The 23,260-nt window shown below is 45.8% G+C and overlaps 1 protein-coding gene across 1 annotated transcript; it reads left to right on the top strand.

The window, feature by feature from the left end:
* The first annotated feature begins 17,803 nt into the window (after window positions 1–17,803).
* On the top strand, window positions 17,804–19,060 carry LOC122625506 (putative uncharacterized protein DDB_G0277255). Its single transcript, XM_043805601.1, has one exon. It carries the CDS (start codon window positions 17,804–17,806, stop codon window positions 19,058–19,060), a length of 1,257 nt encoding a protein of 418 aa, XP_043661536.1.
* The last annotated feature ends 4,200 nt before the right edge of the window (window positions 19,061–23,260 follow it).

The following is a 23,260-nucleotide window of genomic DNA, read 5'->3' as shown; positions in this document are numbered from 1 at the left end:
TCGCAACGGGCTGACTGCCATTACAAAAGCTTGTACCATGGTTGTTTTCAGGACTATCTACTTCGCTTCCCAGTAACTCTACTACTGCGATGCGGTGAAAACAGCGGTACATGTGCTATTTCACTGTTCCAAGTTTTCGACGGAGGGGGAGCAACTGAGAACGGTGACTAGTGATCCAGTCCGAGGGTCTTGATCACGGCTATGTTGGCGAACAGGGATACAAGGGAGCTGGGACATAGCATCAACACTTATATAATTAAACGGATCCGAGCACAGCCGGGCGGTTGATTTTTCGTACATTTCGTGCGGTGAAAAAACGAAAAGTGGAAACAAATTATTAACAAAAGTTAATGGCATTTAGTCTTTGTAATACAGCCATATATATAAGCATTCATTTACCAGTTATATTTTCTGTTGATACGCAGCCAATTTGCCGGTAAGAACAACAACAATAAGAAAGTCAAAGGTCCGTTGCATCTCGGCGACGCTGGTTACTTCTAAATTTTCATGCCTCTGACGCAATCGGACATTTTATTTTATTTATTCTCGATAGGGATACGAAAAACTCGGTTAGGGGGTGGACTTCAACCCTCCAGAGCCAATTAAAAAATGGCGTTTTATGTACTGATTAATCAATTTAATCAAATTTACACTTTCAGGCATACGTTCAAGCAATATTTGGTTTAAAAGGTGTCGAGAAGGGGTCATCAAAGGGGCTTCGGAAGCTCATTGCTTGCATAAGTGCACATTTGCGCGCACCAGGCCAGCTGGTGCCTTGACGAGCCTTGACGAGCAATTTTAGATTCAGCCTCTCAGCTAAACTTCGTAACTTCTTTAATAAGGCAGTCGATATTCTTGCGCAATTACGGGATACAAGCTATTGTGATTTACCCGTCTTTTGAGACTCAAGTATCACAGACTATTAGCCCCATTTCAATATGAATGCAACGGAATGGAGGATATCACAAAACATATCGGTCTGTAAGGTAGCTTGTCGGTGACCTATCAACGATTTTGGTTAAAGAACTAAACTGGTGGATTTTTAGAAATCAGATTCGGGTTCCCGACCCGATGCTGCAAGCACTGGGCTTCAAATTGCAAGTGGTCAGCGATCAATACAGTGCAGAATTGGTGCGTTCAAAATTTTGTTATTTCCCAACAAAAACAATTCCATCAGAACTTGCAGAGAATCAGGATCTGCGCACGGCAGCCGTGAATATATATTTTTACCTTCAGTACCAACCCCTAGAGGGTAAGTTTTGTGCGTGTGCTGTGGCTAAAATATTTTTTTTAAGGCCGAAAAATTACAGGTGGCACCAAGAAAATATATTTGAAGACCAGACGGCCAGGTTAAAAGGAAAGTGTGATAAAAATCCCGAACAAGCGCCACCGACTCATTGCATCTTTAATTATTTAAAAAGTTTACATATTTAACTATTAAGTTAACATTTCCTACATTGCACCCCCATGTAGACTGCTTGTTAAGCAGAGCATGAGAATAGAGTTAATGCAGCAGTAATAAGTGTCCGATTGGTATAAATTCTTTTGTAGGTTAAGCAGTTTAGCTTAAATTAATATTTAGGAAAAAAAAATAATGATATGGGGCAATTCCCTTTCTTCTCCTTCTTCAACCATTCCTCTTTCCCATTCCCGCTTTAAAGCGAGTGACCGCCAATGCTTGGCGTGAGCGCAGAAATTCGAAAAAAGATAGAAAATTTACCGCAGATCAAGCTGTTTTTCATTAATATAAACACGAGAAAAAGGCTGCCCAATATAAAACCTTTTAAACACCTACTACTGCTGGGCTTTCTTAGCTTTAGGTTAGGTTAGGTTAGGTCGGCATAGGCCAATATGGCCCGTAGCTGTCCGAATGTTTCTTTATGGACCTAGAGAATGTTTAAGCGGTTTTCGAAATCTTTTAGGATCGATGGTGGAAGTTCTCCTCCATCTGCTTTTGGCTCGTGTGTCGGCCCGTCTTTCCAGTTCGCTTTGGAGCGTTCTAAGGGAGACAGGAACGTTTTCTGATCATTCATTCGCCAGTCCGACGCCTTCCTTTGCTAGTTCGTCTGCCGTCTCAGTACCATCGATGCCCTGGTGGCGGGAACCCAGTAGATCCGCACTGACGTGGTCGTGCCAAGGATATCTAGTGCCTCCCTGCTTGCCAGTACACTTTTGGAACTGCAGCTGACGATTGCATGGATCTTATCGCCGCTTTACTGTCTACGAACAAGTTGACCGCTTCATGTGTCAATGCTCTGCGCAAGCTCTGCCGCTTTCCCTATGGCGAATACTTCCGCCTGGAATATGCTGCATTGGCTTGGTAGCTTATACGACAGCCTCATTTCAGGGTCTGTACAGTATATGCCCGCTCCAACTCCTCCTTCCATCTTGGAGCCGTCGGTGTATATTGAGGTGTTGAGCATGGTCCTGACCTGTTTTCCAGTCATCTGGTCCCATGAATGTTGTTGTTCTTACATCCGGGCACGTTCTGGTGACCATGTAGTCAGATATACTGCTCAAGTCTCGACCAATTGAACTATGCCCGTGTCCTTGTAGAGACATATTCCCTGATGCAACTAGGCGTTGTGCAGCCTTTCCTGCTATCATTTGCACGTGGATGTGCTTTTGTGGGGGTTGACCTCAGCGCCCCTGTTATGCAGAGCAGTGCCTGCCGCTGAGTTCTCCCCACGAGCTTGTTGTAAGTCGTCTTTTCCATGGCCTGCCACCACACTAAGACTCCATACATCAGAGTTGGACTCACAACCGAGATGTAAACCCAGTGCATTAGTGCGGGTGAGAGGCCCCATGTGCTGCTAAGCATCTTTTTGGATGCATATAGCGCTATGGCGGCCTTTTTCACCCTCTCTAGTACATTGGGCTTCCATGTCAGCTTGCTGTCTAGAACAATTCCGAGGTGGTTGAGTTAATCTTCGGGGGGACCCATGGCGGCACCTTGTATCTCTTGGTGAAGAGAATGAGGTCCGTCTTGTCCGCGTTGATAGTGAGTCCTACCCTCTTCGCCCACTCACATATCTCCCTGAGCGTTGATTCCATAATCGAGCTGAGTGTCGATGGACAGACTTCCGTGATACTATCGTCAGCATAGGCTGTTATCTTTGGGGCCTTCCTCTCGAATCTCCTGATCAGGTCATCTACGACCAGATTCCACAGTATAGGCGACAGCGACGCCTTGCGGCGTGCCCCTGTGTGCTCCTTTCACCATGGAGGCGGTGCCCCAATCGGATTGTACCCGTCTACAGTTTAGAAGATTTCTTATCCACAAACTGATAGCGGGGGGCGTTGTTGAATACTCCGGATATATCCACAAACACTTCGAGAGCATATTTTTGGTTATGCAGGGCTTTCTCAATGGTGGTTACTAACGAGTGTAGTTTGATTTACCTGATTTACCTTTTGTGTAAGCGTGCTGGTTGGATGACAGTAGTCGTCCCACATCGTTTCTGATATATATGTCCTACAGCTTTTCTAGCGTCTTGAGTAAGAAAGAGGTGGCTCCTTGGGGCTCATATGGCAGCACTTCCCTGCTTTTGGCAGGAAGACAATCCTAGAGGTCCTCCATTGGATAGAGCTATAGCCCATGCTTAAGCAAGCTGTTCAACTTCCACACCACTTGCCACACCGACCCACCGTCCCTCCTCACTACATGGGAGAAAAACGGGGGCACCCACATAGTACCAAGCGCACTCTGTGTTTTTCTGCGAACAGCAACAACACCCAGCAGGGCGATCGCGTTACCAGACTGTTCGCTTTTCTACGAATAACAACACAACACCGTAGACGCCACTCCCCGATGGCGACAGGTGGCAGCCCCACCACTGGGATAAGCCGCATCTGGCCAATCACCAGATCGGTCGAAAAACTTACAACAATTACTGAAACTAATACGAGCAATTTAAACATAAACGGCTCTCCAAATTCGATGACGACCATAGGCATTTCAAAACGGACACGAATTGGACAATGGAACGTTAGAACTCTAAGAGAACCAAATAGGTTAGCACAGTTCGAGGCGGAGATGGAGAAACTCCACATTGCAATAGCTGGAATCACCGAGATGAGGTGGGCTGGCAGTGGGGAAACAAAAACATCAGATAGCAATCTAGTCCTACACAGTGGCAACAGTGACGGCAGCAGATATGGAGTGAGAATTTTCGTGTCCAAGCGCATAAAGAAGGCACTGGTTTCCTGGGAACCCATTTCTGATAGAATCATGACCGCCAGGTTCAGATGTAGAGCTAGATACATAAACATCACTCAATGCTATGCCCCGACGGAAGACGCAAACGACGACACCAAGGACGACTTCTATACTGCCCTTACAGCAACCCATTAACACAAGGCAACGACATGGGTGACTTCAAAGCAAAAATTGGCCCCAACAACACCGGACTATGATCTGTCATGGGCCAGCATGGAACTGGGACTCGCAACGATAACGGAGAGAGATTAGTGGAACTCTGCCAGCTATTCCAACTGGTCATCGGCGGCACAATATTCCCACACAAAGATGTCCACAAATACTCCTGGACATCTCCAAGTGGTAATACGCGCAACCAGATCGACCACATATGCATTAGCAGGAAATGGAGACACTCGCTACTGGACGTACGGAACAAAAGGGGAGCAGCCATAGACAGTGATCATGAGTTGGTCATTGGAGAACTTTCAAGCTGGAGAAGCTCAACCGCAACCACTCAAGGAACACTGGCAACAGTCAACACCGGCGAGCGCCCCCCCTGAACCTGCACCTCCTTAGCGACTCTACTCTGAAGACGAGAATGACGTCCACGCTGCGAGAACAGCACAGAACAGCGAGAACAGCACACCTGCAGGCAACTAAGGACCACGGCGGAGGAAATACTTGGCCTGCAACATCGCGGAAGAACTGACTGGATATCTGAAGGGACCTGGGACCTGATTAGAAGGAGGAACCACCTGAAGCCTCTGGCGGACCAGCTCACGCAGTACCGTGAGGAGTATCGCGGACTATGCAGAGCGGTGAAAAGGTCGGCCAGAAAGGACAAAAGAGCACAGCTGGATAGACTGGATAGACGCAGAACGAGCAGCCGGCGAGAACAACATGCGCTCGCTATACCAGCAGATTTCACGGATCATAGGAACCCATCACAGACAGAACAAACCAGTCAGAGATCTAGAAGGTAACCTCTTATCCAATGATGACGCACAAAACCGAAGATGGCGCCAACACTTCATGGGAATTAGCCACACCACATCACCAAACGTGGCCATAGACTACAGGAGTGGCCGCCAAGTGGGAGTAGCAGGATACCCTCTGCACCCCCGAATGTAAGAGAAATCGTGAATGCAATAAAGAAGCTGAAGCACAACAGGGCAGCTGGCGAAGACAACATACCAGCCGAATTGCTTCAAGTTGACTCCCAACTGATGGCTGAAACATTGCATCCACACTTCTCACGCATATGAGAAGGCGAGACGGTGCCAGACTCCTGGAAAAGCGGAATCAGTGTGAAGCTTCCCAAAAAAGGCGACCTTAGTGACTGCAACAACTGGGATAACACTGCTCAACACCAGCTACAAGATCTTAGCTACACTTCTGAACGAACGCCTTCAGGAAAAAATTGAGCCAACAATACGAGACGAACAGGCAGGCTTCAGACCACACAGGAGTTGCGTAGACCAGGCAAATACACTACGCATAATAACCGAGCAAGCTGTGGAATGGAGAGCCCCGCTTTACCTCCTGTTCATCGACTTCAAGAAGGCATTCAACTCAGTTGAAAGAGCAGCAATATGGCGAGCACTTGCAAGAAATGGAGTACCTGCAATGGAAAAACTAGTGCACCTTTCCAGACGAACACCGGAATTCGGCAAGGATGCCCGCTGTCACCACTCCTCTTCAACATCGTAGTCGACGAGTTAATGAGCGAAGTATGCTCTTCCAAGCGCGAAATTACGTGGAACCTCACCAGACACCTTGAGGACTTGGACTACGCAGACGACATCTGTCTCATATCGCACAGACTCGGCGACATACAGAGGAAAAGTGACAACCTCGTCAGGATAGCCAGCAGCGTAGGGCTCGAGATAAGCAAAGCGAAAATAAAAGCTATGCGCTTCAACCACTCCAGCCAAGGAAACATCAACATAAATGGGAACCCAATCGAGTTCATTACCAGTTTCCCATACCTTGGCACCATCATATCCAACAGTGGTGGAGTGGATGATGATGTCTCCAGTCGTCTTGGCAAAGCATTTGGGAGACTATACCGCATATGGAGAGACCGACAAATCAGCCGACGAACAAAGCTCAGGATCTTCAATGCGTGTGTGAAATCTATACTGCTATACGAAGCTGAGAAGCTACAGGCTTTCAGCAACAAATGCCTGAGAGTCATATGTGGGGTATTCTGGCCAAACAGAATAGCCATACATACAAATAAGGAAAAAAAAATGGGTGTGGATAGGGCACGCTCTCAGAAGAAACCCGAGTAGCATTGTGAGGATGGCACTAGACTGGAACCCCTAAGGAAGCAGGCGAGTAGGAAGGCCGAGAGCAACTTGAAGAAGAACCGCTCACCAAGAACTAAACCAAATAAACACCACATGGGAAAGTGCAAAACAGACAGCTCAAAATAGAGTTAGATGGAATGCTCTCGTAGAAGCCCTAAGTTCCCGAGAGGAATAGAAGGAAATAAAAAAAAAAAAAAGCAAGCTGTTAATATAGCGTGTAGCCATGGAGTGATCACTTCTTTGGTCGCCTGTAGCATGGCTGGAAATATTCCATCTAGTCCCGGTGCTTTTATTCCCGCAAATATTAGATCTGTTGGGAGATGCTCTTCTCCAGTTACGAGGTCCTGGTGCTTGTTGGCATCGGATATATCGGTACATCCTGGGAAGCATTAGTGCTGTTAGGGCCTCTTCGCTGCCCTCAGTCCACTGCCGTCATCGCGTTTGAGCTGACTCCGTATGGTTGGCTGCTTCATAGCAGCTTCCGGAGTCTAGCCGTTTCTGGTGCCGTCTTGATATTGGAGCAGAAGTTTCTCCACGAGCTTCTTTGTGCCCTGCGTATTTCCTTCTTGTAATCCCTGAGTAGGATCTTGTATTCCCCATGGATTATATCATTATTCGCATCTTTGGCGATTTTTAAAAATTCTCGTAGGTTATTGCGTAGAAGCGAATCATTACCGTTCCACCAGAGTGGCCTGGTCCTGGCATGCTGCGCGTTGCGCATCTAATAATTCCCTGGAGAGGGTCTCTAAGGACTTTTCTATGTCTTCAGCGGATTTTACTAGGCCCGGGCCAGTCACGAGTTGTGTCGAGATTGTCTTCCTAAACTTCCCCCAGTAAGTGTTCCTGGGGTTTCTGAAAGAGGTTGGTTTGGGAGAGTGGTCGAATTCGTATAGGAATTGTATGTACTTATGATCTGAGAAAGATGGTCTCTCAAGGACTCTCCATTCTGAAACCATAGTACTTTGTCCCCTTACGAGTGTTAGGTCTAGCACGTTCGAGGAGGTGGGACCTACAAAGGTATGCTTCTCCCCCACGTTAGCTATGCATACGTTAGTTAGTTAGTTAGACGGGTTGGCGTCTGTACCCACGATCAGTTGCTGGTCGTTCGGTCTGGCTTCCACCATGCTCCTGAGTTCCACCGGTGGGGCCGTCCTATCATGTGCCATGTAGCAGTAAGCTACCAGAAGATGCATCCTCTCGCTTTCCAGAATCACAACAGTCAGGTCATCCGTGCTGTAGTGAGACATAAGGTTAGCATGCAGGCCCTTCCATAGAAATACGGCGGTTCTGTTTCTGCTTACCGATGGTGTATAGAACAGGTTGTAATTAGAGGACTTTAATCCGGCGATGGCATTGCCCGAGGCATTCCATGGCTGTTGGACCAAAGCTATGTCGACGGACCCTTGCTCCAGGGCGAAGAGGAGTTCCGCCGACGCGATCTTGCCTTTATGAAAATTGAGCTGCAGCACCCTCAGTGGCATTGGTACTGGGCTCATCTCCATTCGACGAGTTGACTGTCAACGTCAGGTCACCTCGTCCAGCGAAAGTCCCCGGGCGGCTTCCGCGATGGTTTCCAGACGTAGGTCCTTCTCCACCTCGCCTGCCTTCAGGGTGTGAGCATCCTTATCCACGGGATGGCGTTTTTTGAGGCGCAGGTACACGCTCCCCATGCCCCACGCCATCTTCCCGTACCTTGGATAGAGAATGTCCTCCGCCTCTTTATTTATCTGGAGGACTGCACTTTGTTCCCCCTCCTTGGGTGATGGGGTCGCAAGGTGCAGAACCTTCCAGTTCGCGGTTGGAATGTCCGGATTCTGTCGCTGCAGCAGCTTCTGCGCCCGGTCCCCTTGGATTGCGATGGGAATGATAACCTTCGCCTTAGGAATGGACGGGATTAGCTCCCTGTCCACGATCTCCAGCTGGGTCCCCTCCCACAACGCCTACAATTGACAGAACGTATGCATCAGCCACTTTCTGGTCGGGTCATCCATGCACTTCAGGATTTTGACCCCGTTCAGCCACCCGGACCATCAAATGTGGGCATGGCCTCAGGATTTAAACTTTGGGGTTTTAAACTTTTATAAGAAACGCATTAAGAGTTTTCTGTGGGTATTTCTTTAAAAACTGAAGCTAAAAGTTTGACTGCAGAAATCCTCCATCTGAACCCTCCACGAGGGCGCCGACTGGGCAATGGGCACTGCATTGCATTGGGCACGGGTAATGCATTGCTGCTTGCCCCGTCCGCGGTAATGCGGAATGTGGAATGAACACCATAATCAACTCAACTCGGGCTGGGATGTCAGCCCAAACTTCGGTGGAAGGCGTGACTGCTCCCACCGGCGGGCACGGAGGGGAGAAATCCCTTCTGCGTGTCGCCAGCGGTCACACCTCTGATTTGACGGGAGCAGGTCATGTCAGTTGCAGTGCTACTGCCACAACAACGACGCAGGGGAAGCTAAGCCGCTCAGGGGCCATAGTCGATACAGACTCGGACCTGTAGAGCGTGCAGCTCTCTAAAAAAGAGTAAGAAAGCCTTCTCCGCTCGCCGAAACCAGGCACCAGCTCCCCGCGCAGGGACGGGCCAAAGCGTTCAAGAGAGGGGCTAAGCCGCAGTACAAAGCCGCCCTTCGCATCCTGAGCCGACTCAAGGGAAAAGCCGCCCTATCCCCACAGGAGAAGGCAAAGCTTACCTGGGACGAGCAAAGGGTCGCAGAAGGAGGCGTTGTGTGAGGGGGCCCAGCTGGAGGTGGTGGACAGGGAGCTAATCCCGTCTATTCCTAAGGCGAAGGTTCTCTTCCCATAGCAATCCATGGGGACCGGGCGCAGAATCCGGACATTCCAACCGCGGACTGGAAGGTTCTGCACCTTGCGACCCCATCACCCAAGGAGGGGGGCCAAAGTGCAGTCCTCCAGATAAATAAAGAGGCGGAGGACATCCTCTATCCGAGGTTCGAGAAGATGGCGTGGGGCATGGGGAGCATGTACCTGCGCCTCAAAAAACGCCATCCCGGGGATAAGAATGCTCACACCCTGAAGGCAGGCGAGGTGGAGAAGGACCTAGGTCTAGATTTGACGGGACACAGTTCCCTGATTCTCGAATTATCAGCTTACATGCATATGTATATTCTCCTGCCAACTTCTTACTTTTACCATACCATCGTAGGAGTATTAACGAAAATAAACTAGGCATTAAAAGATCATTATTATAAGCCTCCTCCGGGCAATGCAATCTTACTGATTAAAATTAAATGTCCAATAATTATTATTTTTATAAGTTCCAGGCAAAGCAGAGGGTGTGAAGAAGAATGGAGGAGAGGTCAAAATGTAGTCTGAACTTGCACACGACGTTGAAGACCAGTGTTTGAAAAGCTGCAGTCGAATTAGCAGAAGTCGCAATATTTTTGCTTTTCACTGCTTCTGCTGCGAGCGATATCAGAAAGTAAACCAACGACTTTCGGAAGTAGTCAGCAGTCGCAGCAGCATAAGTCGGCGCCTTCGACTGTTTGCTGGTTTTGATTTTCGTTGCTATTGCTGCTGATCAACAGTCGCAGCAGCGTAAGTCGGCGCTGAATCTATTTTTCTTTTACATACACACACACACACACACGCCTGGACATAAGTGAATAATTATAACGATTAAAATTAGTTCGACTGTGTTTATTTACTCTTGCCGTGGAACCCCTCTTACCATGACCCCTATTTAAACATATATAAGGGGACACAACATTACATGGTGACCCATGAGGGCAACTGCAAGTGTAAAAATTTATTTTCAAAAAGTTTTGTGTGTAAATAAATTACGTTAGATCCAGTGTTGTGACAGGTACGCTATACTTTTACCTAGGTAAGGTAAAAGGTTTTCACATTTGTCTGTACCTAGGTAAAGGTAAAAACTATATTTGCGCCAAATATTGTATGTGCGTATGTAAAAATGAATGGCTACATCAATATAAGCACACATACATACATACAAGTTAACACGAGCCAACGTAATAGAGCAGTTGGCTCAGTGCATGATTTAAAACGTCAAAGTGCTGACCCGGCATTGAGCCGGATGCTCGTGCGCAGCGGCAAACTCAGCATATTTGCGTGGCCGCTGCGAGTCTTTGTTAGCTGTAAGATTCATTTGTATGTTTCAGTTTCAGTTTCAGTTTCTTTTAGAATAAAGAAGGCAACTCCGGCACTTAGCACATAACTCCGGCACGTAATACATAATTTGCTTTATTGAACAATATCGTCGAGCCACAAGGCCTACGATCGACCACGGTGGCTAAGTTACGCCCTCCACCGTAATCTTCGTAAGAAGTAAACTTTCCCTGGCTTAACAGCCGCAGAACATAATCACAGGAGCAGCACACATCCCAGCAGCCAACGGCACTGGGGATACCTGGACCTATGATATAATAGCGTATGCAGGCGAAGGATCATCCCCTGCGAACCTATTTAAATAACTGGCGCCCAACTAGTGGTAAAATCCACCACCCACCATCACCAACACCGCCCACACAGCTTCTAAATTTGCGGTAGAGCAAAGGACAGCGGCGCGGGAAAAGTGAAGGGAATTACTGACGAGATAACACGAAATAGCACCAAAAAAAAATCATGTGAGTGGGAACCGATGCTAAACGCATTTTAAGTCTGTTTGTGACGCGGCCGCGCACAATAATAAATAATAAATAATTCATAATAAATAATACATAATACATAATAAATAATACCTAATACATAATAAATAAGACATAATACATAATAATAGATAAAACCAAAACATAATAAATAATCATCATAAACAAGTTCAAATTCAAACAAGGCGCGCACGCGCGCCCAAATAACTAGAACATAACACTAACCCCGAAACCCGGCCACACTAAGTCGGGCAATTCGGACATACGGACATACGGGCACACTAAGCCAAGCGCTATATAAAGCGGGCGGCTGGCCTCAGAATGAGCAGTCGGTGGTCGGAGTCGACCGAGGTGGAAGTCACCAGCGAGCGGGAAAGCAGCAAGATCAGGACCGGGATCAACAAGTGGTAATTATTGGAGAGTAAGATCAACCCCTACGTATATACCCGCCCTAGTTGACTTCAGGGTCCTACTTACGTATCTACGCTGACTTCAGGGTCCTGCTTACGTCTCTACGCTGACTTCAGGGTCCCGTATAATTCTCTACGCTGACTTCAGGGTCCCGTATAATTCTCTACGCTGACTTCAGGGTCCCATATAATTCTCTACGCTGACTTCAGGGTCCTATATACTTCTCTACGCTGACTTCAGGGTCCTACATACTTCTCTACGCTGACTTCAGGGTCCTACATACTTCTCTACGCTGACTTCAGGGTCCCGTATAATTCTCTACGCTGACTTCAGGGTCCCATATAATTCTCTACGCGTACGACGCGAGGTACGAAGAGCCTCGCTGTGGAAGCCGGAAACTAGGCCGAGGGAGCCCCGTATAATTCTATGTAATTATTGTAACCGAGAAAAGGAATGAATAAACTCTGCGTCTCTATTTAAGCCTAGTTAAGGGTAACTCTGCGCGTTATCACTGGGACTCGGGTCGGGGATTCCTCTTTAGCACCACTGTCCTGAAACAAATAAATTTCCTAGACGACCCTGGCCATCCCTGACTACCCGAGGCACGGCTGAACGTCACAGGTGGCGCCCGAACAGGCTAAAGTGGTGACTAGAGAAAACAGACGCCGGGAGAGTGATGTCTATGGCAACAAAACCCGAACTAGCAGAATACACAAGTGAATTCGGATTGGATCCATCAGGGAAAAGCGAGGATTTACGGAGAACATTGGCTGCTTTTTCGAAGAGGACAGACCACGCAGAAGCGACAAAGAAGAAGCTGACACTGCTGGCGGAAAAGTATAAGAAGGAGAAAAGCCCCACCCGACATCCAGAGTTCGTGATAACAGAGACAAACACAAGGATGGACGACGGGAAGGAGACAAAGATGGAAGAAAAAATGGAAACGGGAACAATCGATAGAGTGCGGGATTGGGGGATCAGATACCAGGGGACGACAAACCCGCTGGAATTCCTCGAGAAAATGGAGCAGTGGGCCACCGGATACGGACTACAGCACGATCAGCTGATCCAAACAATGCCGTTTATACTGGAGGGAATCGCCATAGATTGGTGGAACACGACACCAACAAAGATCGACTCGTGGGTTCAATTGAGAACGGAACTGTTAGAGTACTTCTTACCACCGAGGTACGAGGAGCAGTTGCAAACCCAAATAGCACAGTTGAGACAGAGAGAGAGCGAACCAACAAGGGAATACGCGATGAGCCTGAGGAAGCTCATGAGGTTCACGAATCTGTCGGAAACTGAAAAGCTGGATTGGGTGTACAAGAACTGCAGGAGCAAGCTAAAACTGTACACAAGGAGGAACGGATTTACAACGCTAACGGAGTTCCTTAAGCTAGCCGAGGAAGTGGAGGAAATTGAGCAAACGGAAGCACAAACCGGACAAGCAGGACCACAGGCACTAAGGCCAGAGATATGCATGAGATGCGGAGGAAGCGGTCATACGGCCCGTACATGCGGCAACCCACCAAGGCTGTTCTGCTGGGTGTGCGGAAGGAACGAAGTCAGGACAACGGAGTACTGCCGAGCTAAGGCGGGAAACGGAGGAGGCCTGGGCCAGTAAAGCTGGCAGCTCAGATCCTACTAGGGATGGAATTTCTGGCAGGAGCAGAAAGTACACTGAGATGTACCGGACTAGAATTGGAGAGACGAGGGATCAGAGACGAGAGGAGGAAGGAGCGGCGAAACAAAGAAGAGGCTACGACGCTACGGGATACCGTCCAAGGAGGCTGAAGCGGCACAACCGATCATCCCAGGAACGAGGGACCACCAGCCCGGAGGGGGGCGAGTCATCCCGCAAGGGCACCGACGCAGACGGAGATCGTCCAACCGGGCCTGGGCGGGGTGACCAACCACCCAACGGGAACCACTGGCGGAGCAGACCCGAGGGAGGCGAGCCAGGAAGGAAGGGCCCAGTCGATAACGGGGAACGTCCGATTGGGCCGGACCAGAGTGGCGCACCTCCCGAGGGCTGAAGGGGAACACCCGAGGAGAAGCCGGGAGCCAGGCGAACGGCGGGCGCTAAACCAACCAGCACAGGCCCGTACGACACCGACAACAGGCACGATCAGGGTAGCAGCGGGCACTCCGCCAACCCGGAAGGACAACGAGACGAGAGCCGTGGAATCTGCGTCGCCGGACAGGGATATACTAGAGCTCCACACCGAGACCACCAACGAGTTGGGGTGGACGGTGCCAACCGGAGCCAGGATATCGGACGAAGTGATGGCAAAGATAAGGGCAAACCTGGCGCACAAACAGAAAAGGACCCAACGGCGATGGCTAGAAAAAGACGGAGAAAGGTGGTGGCGCATCATTTCAAACCGTGGCAATTATGTGACGATGAAGCGTCACTTCCCAAAGGGGGGGGGGGGAGTGTGACGCGGCCGCGCACAATAATAAATAATAAATAATTCATAATAAATAATACATAATAAATAATAAATAATACCTAATACATGATACATAATAAATAAGACATAATACATAATAATAGATAAGACCAAAACATAATAAATAATCATCATAAACAAGTTCAAATTCAAACAAGGCGCGCACGCGCGCCCAAATAACTAGAGGGGCACACTAACCCCGAAACCCGGCCACACTAAGTCGGGCAATTCGGACATACGGACATACGGGCACACTAAGCCAAGCGCTATATAAAGCGGGCGGCTGGCCTCAGAATGAGCAGTCGGTGGTCGGAGTCGACCGAGGTGAAAGTCACCAGCGAGCGGGAAAGCAGCAAGATCAGGACCGGGATCAACAAGTGGTAATTATTGGAGAGTAAGATCAACCCCTACGTATATACCCGCCCTAGTTGACTTCAGGGTCCTACTTACGTATCTACGCTGACTTCAGGGTCCTGCTTACGTCTCTACGCTGACTTCAGGGTCCCGTATAATTCTCTACGCTGACTTCAGGGTCCTGCTTACGTCTCTACGCTGACTTCAGGGTCCCGTATAATTCTCTACGCTGACTACAGGGTCCCGTATAATTCTCTACGCTGACTTCAGGGTCCCGTATAATTCTCTACGCTGACTTCAGGGTCCCATATAATTCTCTACGCTGACTTCAGGGTCCTATATACTTCTCTACGCTGACTTCAGGGTCCTACATACTTCTCTACGCTGACTTCAGGGTCCTACATACTTCTCTACGCTGACTTCAGGGTCCCGTATAATTCTCTACGCTGACTTCAGGGTCCCATATAATTCTCTACGCTGACTTCAGGGTCCCGTATAATTCTCTACGCTGACTTCAGGGTCCCGTATAATTCTCTACGCTGACTTCAGGGTCACGTATAATTCTCTACGCCGACTTCAGGGTCCAACAACATCTGCTTACGTTGATTCCAGGGTACTCGACGAAATTCGGAGCGGCCGCGTCCCCGGACGAAGACGCGAGGTACGAAGAGCCTCGCTGTGGAAGCCGGAAACTAGGCCGAGGGAGCCCCGTACAATTCTATGTAATTATTGTAACCGAGAAAAGGAATGAATAAACTCTGCGTCTCTATTTAAGCCTAGTTAAGGTTAACTCTGCGCGTTATCACTGGGACTCGGGACGGGGATTCCTCTTTAGCACCACTGTCCTGAAACAAATAAATTTCCTGGACGACCCTGGCCATCCCTGACTACCCGAGGCACGGCTGAACGTCACATGTTAATATTTTTATGTACCACAAACCGCTGCACAGAAACGTTTAAAAAAAAAAATATATAATAATAAAAAAATTGTTAAAAAAGTAAAAAATATATTTGCAACAGAAATCATTGTGAACAAAAATAAATTATTAACCCAGCAGATACACTGAAATATGGTCTCATATCAGAGTGAATAAAAACCAAAATCATATAATTTTTTTCTATAACAGCGAGTTCCCGCCTCAGCATACGCCCTCGGCGGTCCCCCGCCGAAACCCCCTCGACAGCCAGAGGCTTAAGTGTCGCCTCAGCAATTACCCTCGGCGGTCCCCGCCGAGACCCCCCTTCGACAATCAAAGATTCAGATGACGTCCACAAGTATTTGGTATCGGAAGGCACTTGAAATGCTGAGCCGCTACAAACATCGGGGTTCACCCGATACCCCTCACCACAGAACTGCATCCGCTCCAATTCCACTTTTCGGCCAGATCAGCACTTTAAGTAAACAAATGTAACAAGCAAAGCTGAGAATAACCAACGAATAAAATATAGATTCATTCTGAAAATCGAAGGCAAACCGAACGGACGTATTGATTCTTAATTAAAATCCCAAATTAAATACCCAACTTAAGACACTCTGCAACTCCCTGCAACTTAATAAGAACCTACTTATCATAACTGGCGCAGTCGGCAGCCCTTGGCCTAAGGACGGATTCAACAGGAACGAAGGATTCGTGACGACCAAGGATGTGGAAAATTATTTTAACAATAGCATTGTAAGGAAGAAATAAAAACAGTGAGTAGAGTGTTGTGAGTGAAATGGAGGTTTTTAAAATAAAAAAAAATAAATAATAAATCGCAAGTAAAACAAAATATGGCAAACGAAATGAATAAAACAAACAAATGCAAGAAGAAATAAAAATAGTAAAATCACAATTAAAGAAAAATAATACAAATGTGGAAAAGAATAAAAGCAAAAAACAAATGGAAAAAAATAAGAATTAAATGGAAATAATAAGTTAAAATAACAAGGTGAAAGGGAGTAGAAGAGAAGTAATTTGGAAATTTAAAATCAAGAAGAAATTGAGAAAACGGAATTCATTATGAAAAAAAATAAAAAAATAAAAATACAAAGTAAAAAACTTGTGGAAGAAATAAATTAATTTAAAGTTACGGTCGACGATAAAATGCACGGGGAAAAAGTTCGGTTCGATCGGACGAATGGTCAGTGGCGGATGTTGGCAGGCGGTTCGCGTCGAACGGCTCAAGCAGACGAACGACCGTCGGCAAGCGACAATGGTTGTCGGCGGTTCGATGCAACGAGAAGTTCGCCGAGCGAACGGTCGTCGGTCAACGTCAGGCCAGACGGTTCGGGCGGTCGGAGTTAGAAGGTCGGTGCAACAAAAGTTCGATGGTACGATGCGGTAGGAGAACGGTCGTATGTAACGGTTCGATGGAATCGAACGTTGCGTACAAGTACAGGGGCGGATCGAAAAACACCGCGGGTCCTGAAGTAGAGAAAATTAAATAAATTAGGGGCTCGTTCGCATGTATTAGGCAGGACGCTGTGCAAACAGGGTGGCTGCTTAGCGTGAGGACGAGACCAAAACAAGATAATTAGGAGTAGGATAGCCATTCACATGTATTAGGCGGCGCACTGTAACGCACAGGGCGGCCGCTTAGCGTAGGAATGGATATTCGTATATTGAAGAAAAATTAAAATTGGTAAATAAAAGAAAGTTGAGTAAATTGAGGCTCGTTCGCATGTATTAGGCAGGACGCTGTGTAAACAGTGTGGCTGCTTAGCGTGAGGACGAGACCAAAAGAAATCCAGCCATGCACATGTATTGGGCGGCGCACTGTAACGCACAGGGCGGCTGCCTAGCGTAGGTATGGCTGGGGGTTGGAAAAATTACACAGTACGTGAGAGAAAAGGGGAAACACCGATGTGCAATGACTGTCCGCATTTGGTTCCGAGGCTGTATCGCACAGCCGACGAGCTAGCTTCAGCATGCACGGTGGAATAGACAAGACGGGGATGCCTTAGCAATGACTGTCCGCAATTGGCTGTGAAGCTGTATGGCACAGCTGAACAGCTAGCTTCAGCATGCAGGGTATTTTAAAGAATAAAGTATCGAAAAAAAAAAAAAAATAATAATAAAAATAATAATAATAATAATAAAATATAATAATAACAAAATAGTACATATTAAACACCACCCAATAAAAAGACAAATAAAGCAAGCGACATTTATTTTGAAACCCCATTTTGTTAAAATAATATTCAATGTTGAAGAGTTATTCATGATAATTAATTACAGAAGCTCCATTTCACACACGGACACTTGAGGACTCACTAATTAAATAATCACATAACTGGCATACATATACATACACGGAGATCCGGTTTTGGCAAATACATTTTATTAACTATTATTACTACTACTAATTATTAATAAGACAATATTAGATTAAGTAACACATAACACAAACAAACACACTCGAAAATATATAGGCAAGCAGAAAAGGTAGCTAACTTAGCAGAAAATGGCAACTACAGGGGTATTAGAAGCGATCAAGGTGATCGACTTGGTAGAGATTATCCCCAAATATGATGGAGAAGGAGGTAAGCTAGAAGGATTTATAGCTGCGGTAGAACAGGTATTAGGTTTGATCAAAGGAGAGGAAAGGTCGAATGTAGGACTTATAGCGCTCAGAGCAGTTAGGAGCAAGATAGTAGGAGCAGCAGATAGGGTTGTAGATCTAGATGAAACGGAATTAAATTGGGACCAGATTAAAAAGATATTAGTTTCCCGTTTTAAGGACAAGAGGTCGGAGCAAGACCTGATAATGGAGTTGACCCATATTAAAGAAAAGAAATTAGAAGTGGAGGCCTTGTATACCAAGGTAATGACATTGAAAAAGGCGCTGGTGAGCCTTGTTAAGTCTAGCGAGCATAACATATTGTTGAAAGGAGAGAAGATTAAATGGTATGAGGAAATGGTGTTAAATGCCTTCGTGTCAGCATTAAAAGGCCCGATAGGGGTGACCATTAGGAATATGGAAGGGCTGAACATAGCAAAGGCTTATGAAATAGCGTGCAGGGAAAAGAACTTGGGAGCCTTGGAAGAAATCAACTCAGATCAGAAAACACAGGAGTCACCAGAATCAAAGGATAAGACTATTGAAGAAGTTCAGAAACAAGTAGAGAAAGAAGAGCCCCAGACAATTGAAACCCACAAGGAAACAGGCGTTTGGTCGCAGTACCAGTGGGGAGGAAACAACCAACATCCGTTTCCGATGCCATTTACCATGCCAAATATGAATGGGTGGCCTGGATTTGGGTTCTCATACCCGATGATGGGTAATCCATTTAGAGCAGGTAACTTTAACCAAGGGGAGACTTCAAATTATCAAAGGCCATATCGTAGTTATCAGAATAGGAATCCGAGATGGAATCAGGGTCAGGCAAACAGGGACAGACCATGGAACAACTATGGCTATAATAACAACAATGGCAGAGAGAGAGGTCAGCTAGCAATCGAAGCACCAAAAAACACAGAGGGCAGCGGACAGTCAAGAATGTCCAAGAACTTTAGCAACTCGAATAATTCAGGACAGTCCAGACAGTCATACAGTTCATACAACTCGAACAATTCAAACAACTCAGGGCGATCTTTTAACTCAAATAATACCCCCGATAGAAGGGGTAATCAAGCATCGATTAGGGGACAACTACATAATATCCAAGAGGATGAGGCAAATTTATCCCAACTAGCCTCGAACAACCCACAGGATATTTAGGAACCAGGAAGAGTCATTCGACGCTGCCTTATTTATTGATAGAAATTGAACCGGGAAAAACAATAAAATTATTAATAGATACAGGATCCACCTTTTCATTTATTCGACCCGAGTTAGCACGACCTCAATATATAAGGAAATTAAAAGACCCAATAGCTATTAAAACCATTACACAGTCCCATGAACTTGAGAGGGAGGCATGTTTACCAATGTTCTCGGAACTGGGGGGAGTTGGTAAAATAAGACTGTTTCTCTTTAGGTTTCACAAATTCTTCGAGGGTTTGATCGGAATTGATGTACTCCAACAATTGAAAGCGGTGATTGATATGCAGAACGGTTGGTTTATCGTGGCGAATAGGAAACAAAAAATTAATTTTGTCACGTATAGACCATCGGAACTGTATACAATAGAGGCCGAATCAAAAAGAGTTATATCTGTGCCGGTACAACTGCAGGACGGAGATTTTTTTCTAAACAAAACTATAATAAAAGAGGATGTTGAGCTTTCCGAAGGTATGTACAGGGCAGTGTCAGGACAGAGCCTGGTAGAGGTAGTAAACTATGCAGAGACAGATCAAGAGATATTCTTCGAAGAGCCGATGAATGTTGTTGAATTTAAGACCACGCAACATTTCGAGTTGAATAACATAGAGGGAAAGAAAAACGACAGTGGGAGCATTCCATTGCATAAGATCAGGACAGAGCATTTGGATAAAGCGGAACTAAGAGAATTACTCAGAATTTGTAGAAAGTATCCAGGAGTATTTCATAAAGAAGGGGATAACTTGTCTTTTACGAGTGCTGTCAAACACCAGATAAGGACCAAAGATGATATTCCTATCTATGCCAGAACACATAGATATGCGTTTAAAGAAAGACAGGAAGTGAGAAAACAATTACAGAAGTTATTGGAACAGAAAATAATCAGACATAGCCATTCGCCTTGGAGCGCGCCGGTATGGTTGGTGCCGAAGAAAAAGGATGCTTCTGGAGAAAGGAAATGGCGGATGGTAGTGGATTATAGGAAGTTGAATGAAAAGGTGATTAAAGATAGATACCCGTTACCGATAATAAGTGACGTATTGGACAATTTAGGAAGGGCTAAGTACTTTTCCACGCTAGATTTAGCAAGTGGGTATCATCAGATTGAGGTTCAAGAAGAAGACATCCCAAGGACAGCATTCTCTGCAGAGGGAGGCCATTTCGAATATGTACGTATGCCGTTTGGGTTAAATAATGCACCCGCGACATTCCAGAGACTGATGAATAACATTTTTGGGGAATATTTGGGCAAATGTTGCCTCATTTTCAGCGTCCCTGCAAGAACACGTCACGGACTTGGAAAAGGTTTTCAAAAAACTCACGGAAGCAAATTTTAAATTACAACTGGACAAGACAAAATTTTTGAGGACAGAGGTAGAATATTTAGGACACGTAGTGACCCTTCAGGGAATTAAACCCAACCCAGGAAAAATCGAGGCGATAAAAAAGTTCGCTACTCCAAGGACTAGGAAACAGATTAAATCCTTCCTAGGGTTATTGGGCTACTACAGGAAGTTTATTAGAGATTTTGCGGCAATAACGAAACCACTGACCAAACAGTTGAAAGGAAAAAGGCAGTGCATGATGAGTATGTAGAGGCATTTGAAATATGTAAAACCTTATTGTGCAACGACCCAATTTTACAATTTCCCGATTTTGAGAAACCATTCATCTTAACCACAGATGCCAGCAATTATGCTATTGGATCAGTCCTCCCGCAAGGGAACTTGGGAACAGACAGACCAATAGCATACGCGAGTAGAACCCTATCAACGTCAGAAATAAATTATGCTACTATAGAGAAGGAAATGCTTGCCATCATTTGGTCAATAAAGCATTTCAGACACTATTTGTTTGGCACCAGGTTCAAAATAGTCACGGATCATAGACCATTGACCTGGTTGATGAGTGTGAAAGAACCTGATTCTAAGCTTGTAAGATGGAGACTCCAGATTTTAGAGTACGAGTACGAAATAGTTTATAAAAAGGGGTCCCTGAACGTAGTAGCAGACGCGCTGAGCAGAGACCAACCAGAGCTAAATATCTTAGGAAGTGTCTCAGATGTAGCAACAAACGGAGAGACGATCCACTCCGCAGTAGAAGACTTACAATTAGGATTCCCAATTTCGGAAAAACCACTAAACGATTAACATTAATTACAGGTGGTCAATTGCCGGGGCCGAAGAGAACAAGTTTGAAGTTATACCGTTGAAAGGGAACGAACCGTTGGCTCAAATACAACTGGGAGCAGCAAGAGTAATTCAAACTCATAAGACATTCATCCATATTGTAAGGTTACAGGAATATCAAGAAACGATAGAGAGGATGGAAAATACACTTAGGGAGATCGTAGAAGAAGCCGAAACCAGAGACTTAGTTAAATCACTGCAGAACAAACTGCAGATGATAAAAGCAAGATTAGAAAGCATATGTCCCAAACGTAGGAAAGCAAGAGGATTAATCAATGGATTAGGGTCAGTTATAAAATCAGTAACAGGAAACTTAGATGCGGAAGACGCAATAAGGTTAGAGGAAGAAATAAGGAAAATGAAAGAAGAGGAAGATAGATTAAGAGAAAGCATGAGTTCGCAGGAAAAGACAAGTAGCAAGGTTAGCATTATGTTCAGGAACTTGACAAGATATATAAATGAGGAGCAAATTAGGGTAAATACATTCATAAATAATTATAGAAACGGAATAAGCAAGACATTTATTGAAGAAGACAAGAGTATTTATAGATTAGAATACATTGATAGAATTTCATTAACGATTGATATGCTAGGGTTAAACTTAAATGATGTTGCCGAGAGCTTATTATTGGCTAAGATAGGTGTAATTTCAAGATTCATATTCGACAGGCAAGAAGCAAGCAAATGTATGCAAGAGCTAGAAGAGCAGGATGTACATTTAATTTCAGAGGAACACATGTATGAATTCTTAGACCTATCATAGACCTATATCATATTTTCAATTTGATTACCTATTTTTAAGAAAGAAATATTTTCGCTGCGAAGAATAATCGCACTCCCAATGAATAACACAGAATTTGTAATAACACTAAATTATTTGGCGATTCATGAAGACGAAATGTATTATTATAAGGAAAAATGTCAGTTTATAAGGAATATATATATACATATGTAAGAACGACAAGATTGTAAACCAAGCTAATGAAAAATGTATAAGAAGGCTGATAGGTGGAAGAGAGGCGGAATGTGAGACGAAGGATGCAGGATTCATCACCGCGATATTCGAACCTGGCTGGGTACATCGCGATATTTAATGGAGAAAACGTAAAAACTACAAACAGATTGCGCACCGGAGAGGACATTGAATGGATCGGCCTTAATAAAATTTAGCCATTGCAAGACAATGGTGAACAACGTCCAATACGAGGCAGTGGAGAAGCTTGGCGCAGCTGAATTAAAGCTGGATATACCACGGATAGAGACGATCAAGAAAAACAGGACAACCCAAGAGTTGGGGATACACGAGTTAAGAATGGAAGATCTCGAAACCAAAATACAGATCAGCAAAATACAATGGGGAACCACGGTCCACGCGACAACTACATACACGATGATTGGCATCTTACTGATAATGGTATCTGCGGTGGCATGTTTCTCAAAGAGGACAACCATCTTCTCATCGGCGGACACACCACTTGCCACCTTCACACCAACCACCGCTCCAGTTGCTACGTTTGCAGCAACTATGTCCCCGCTATGGTCGGTAATTCAGTCTGAGAAGGGAGAAGTTACCGCCTCAGCATACGCCCTCGGCGGTCCCCCGCCGAAACCCCCTCGACAGCCAGAGGCTTAAGTGTCGCCTCAGCAATTACCCTCGGCGGTCCCCGCCGAGACCCCCCTTCGACAATCAAAGATTCAGATGACGTCCACAAGTATTTGGTATCGGAAGGCACTTGAAATGCTGAGCCGCTACAAAAATCGGGGTTCACCCGATACCCCTCACCACAGAACTGCATCCGCTCCAATTCCACTTTTCGGCCAGATCAGCACTTTAAGTAAACAAATGTAACAAGCAAAGCTGAGAATAACCAACGAATAAAATATAGATTCATTCTGAAAATCGAAGGCAAACCGAACGGACGTATTGATTCTTAATTAAAATCCCAAATTAAATACCCAACTTAAGACA

This window comes from Drosophila teissieri, unplaced genomic scaffold, assembly GCF_016746235.2.
Source record: "Drosophila teissieri strain GT53w unplaced genomic scaffold, Prin_Dtei_1.1 Segkk118_quiver_pilon_scaf, whole genome shotgun sequence".
Lineage (NCBI taxonomy): Eukaryota > Metazoa > Arthropoda > Insecta > Diptera > Drosophilidae > Drosophila > Drosophila teissieri.
This window is presented reverse-complemented; position numbering and strand designations above follow the sequence as displayed.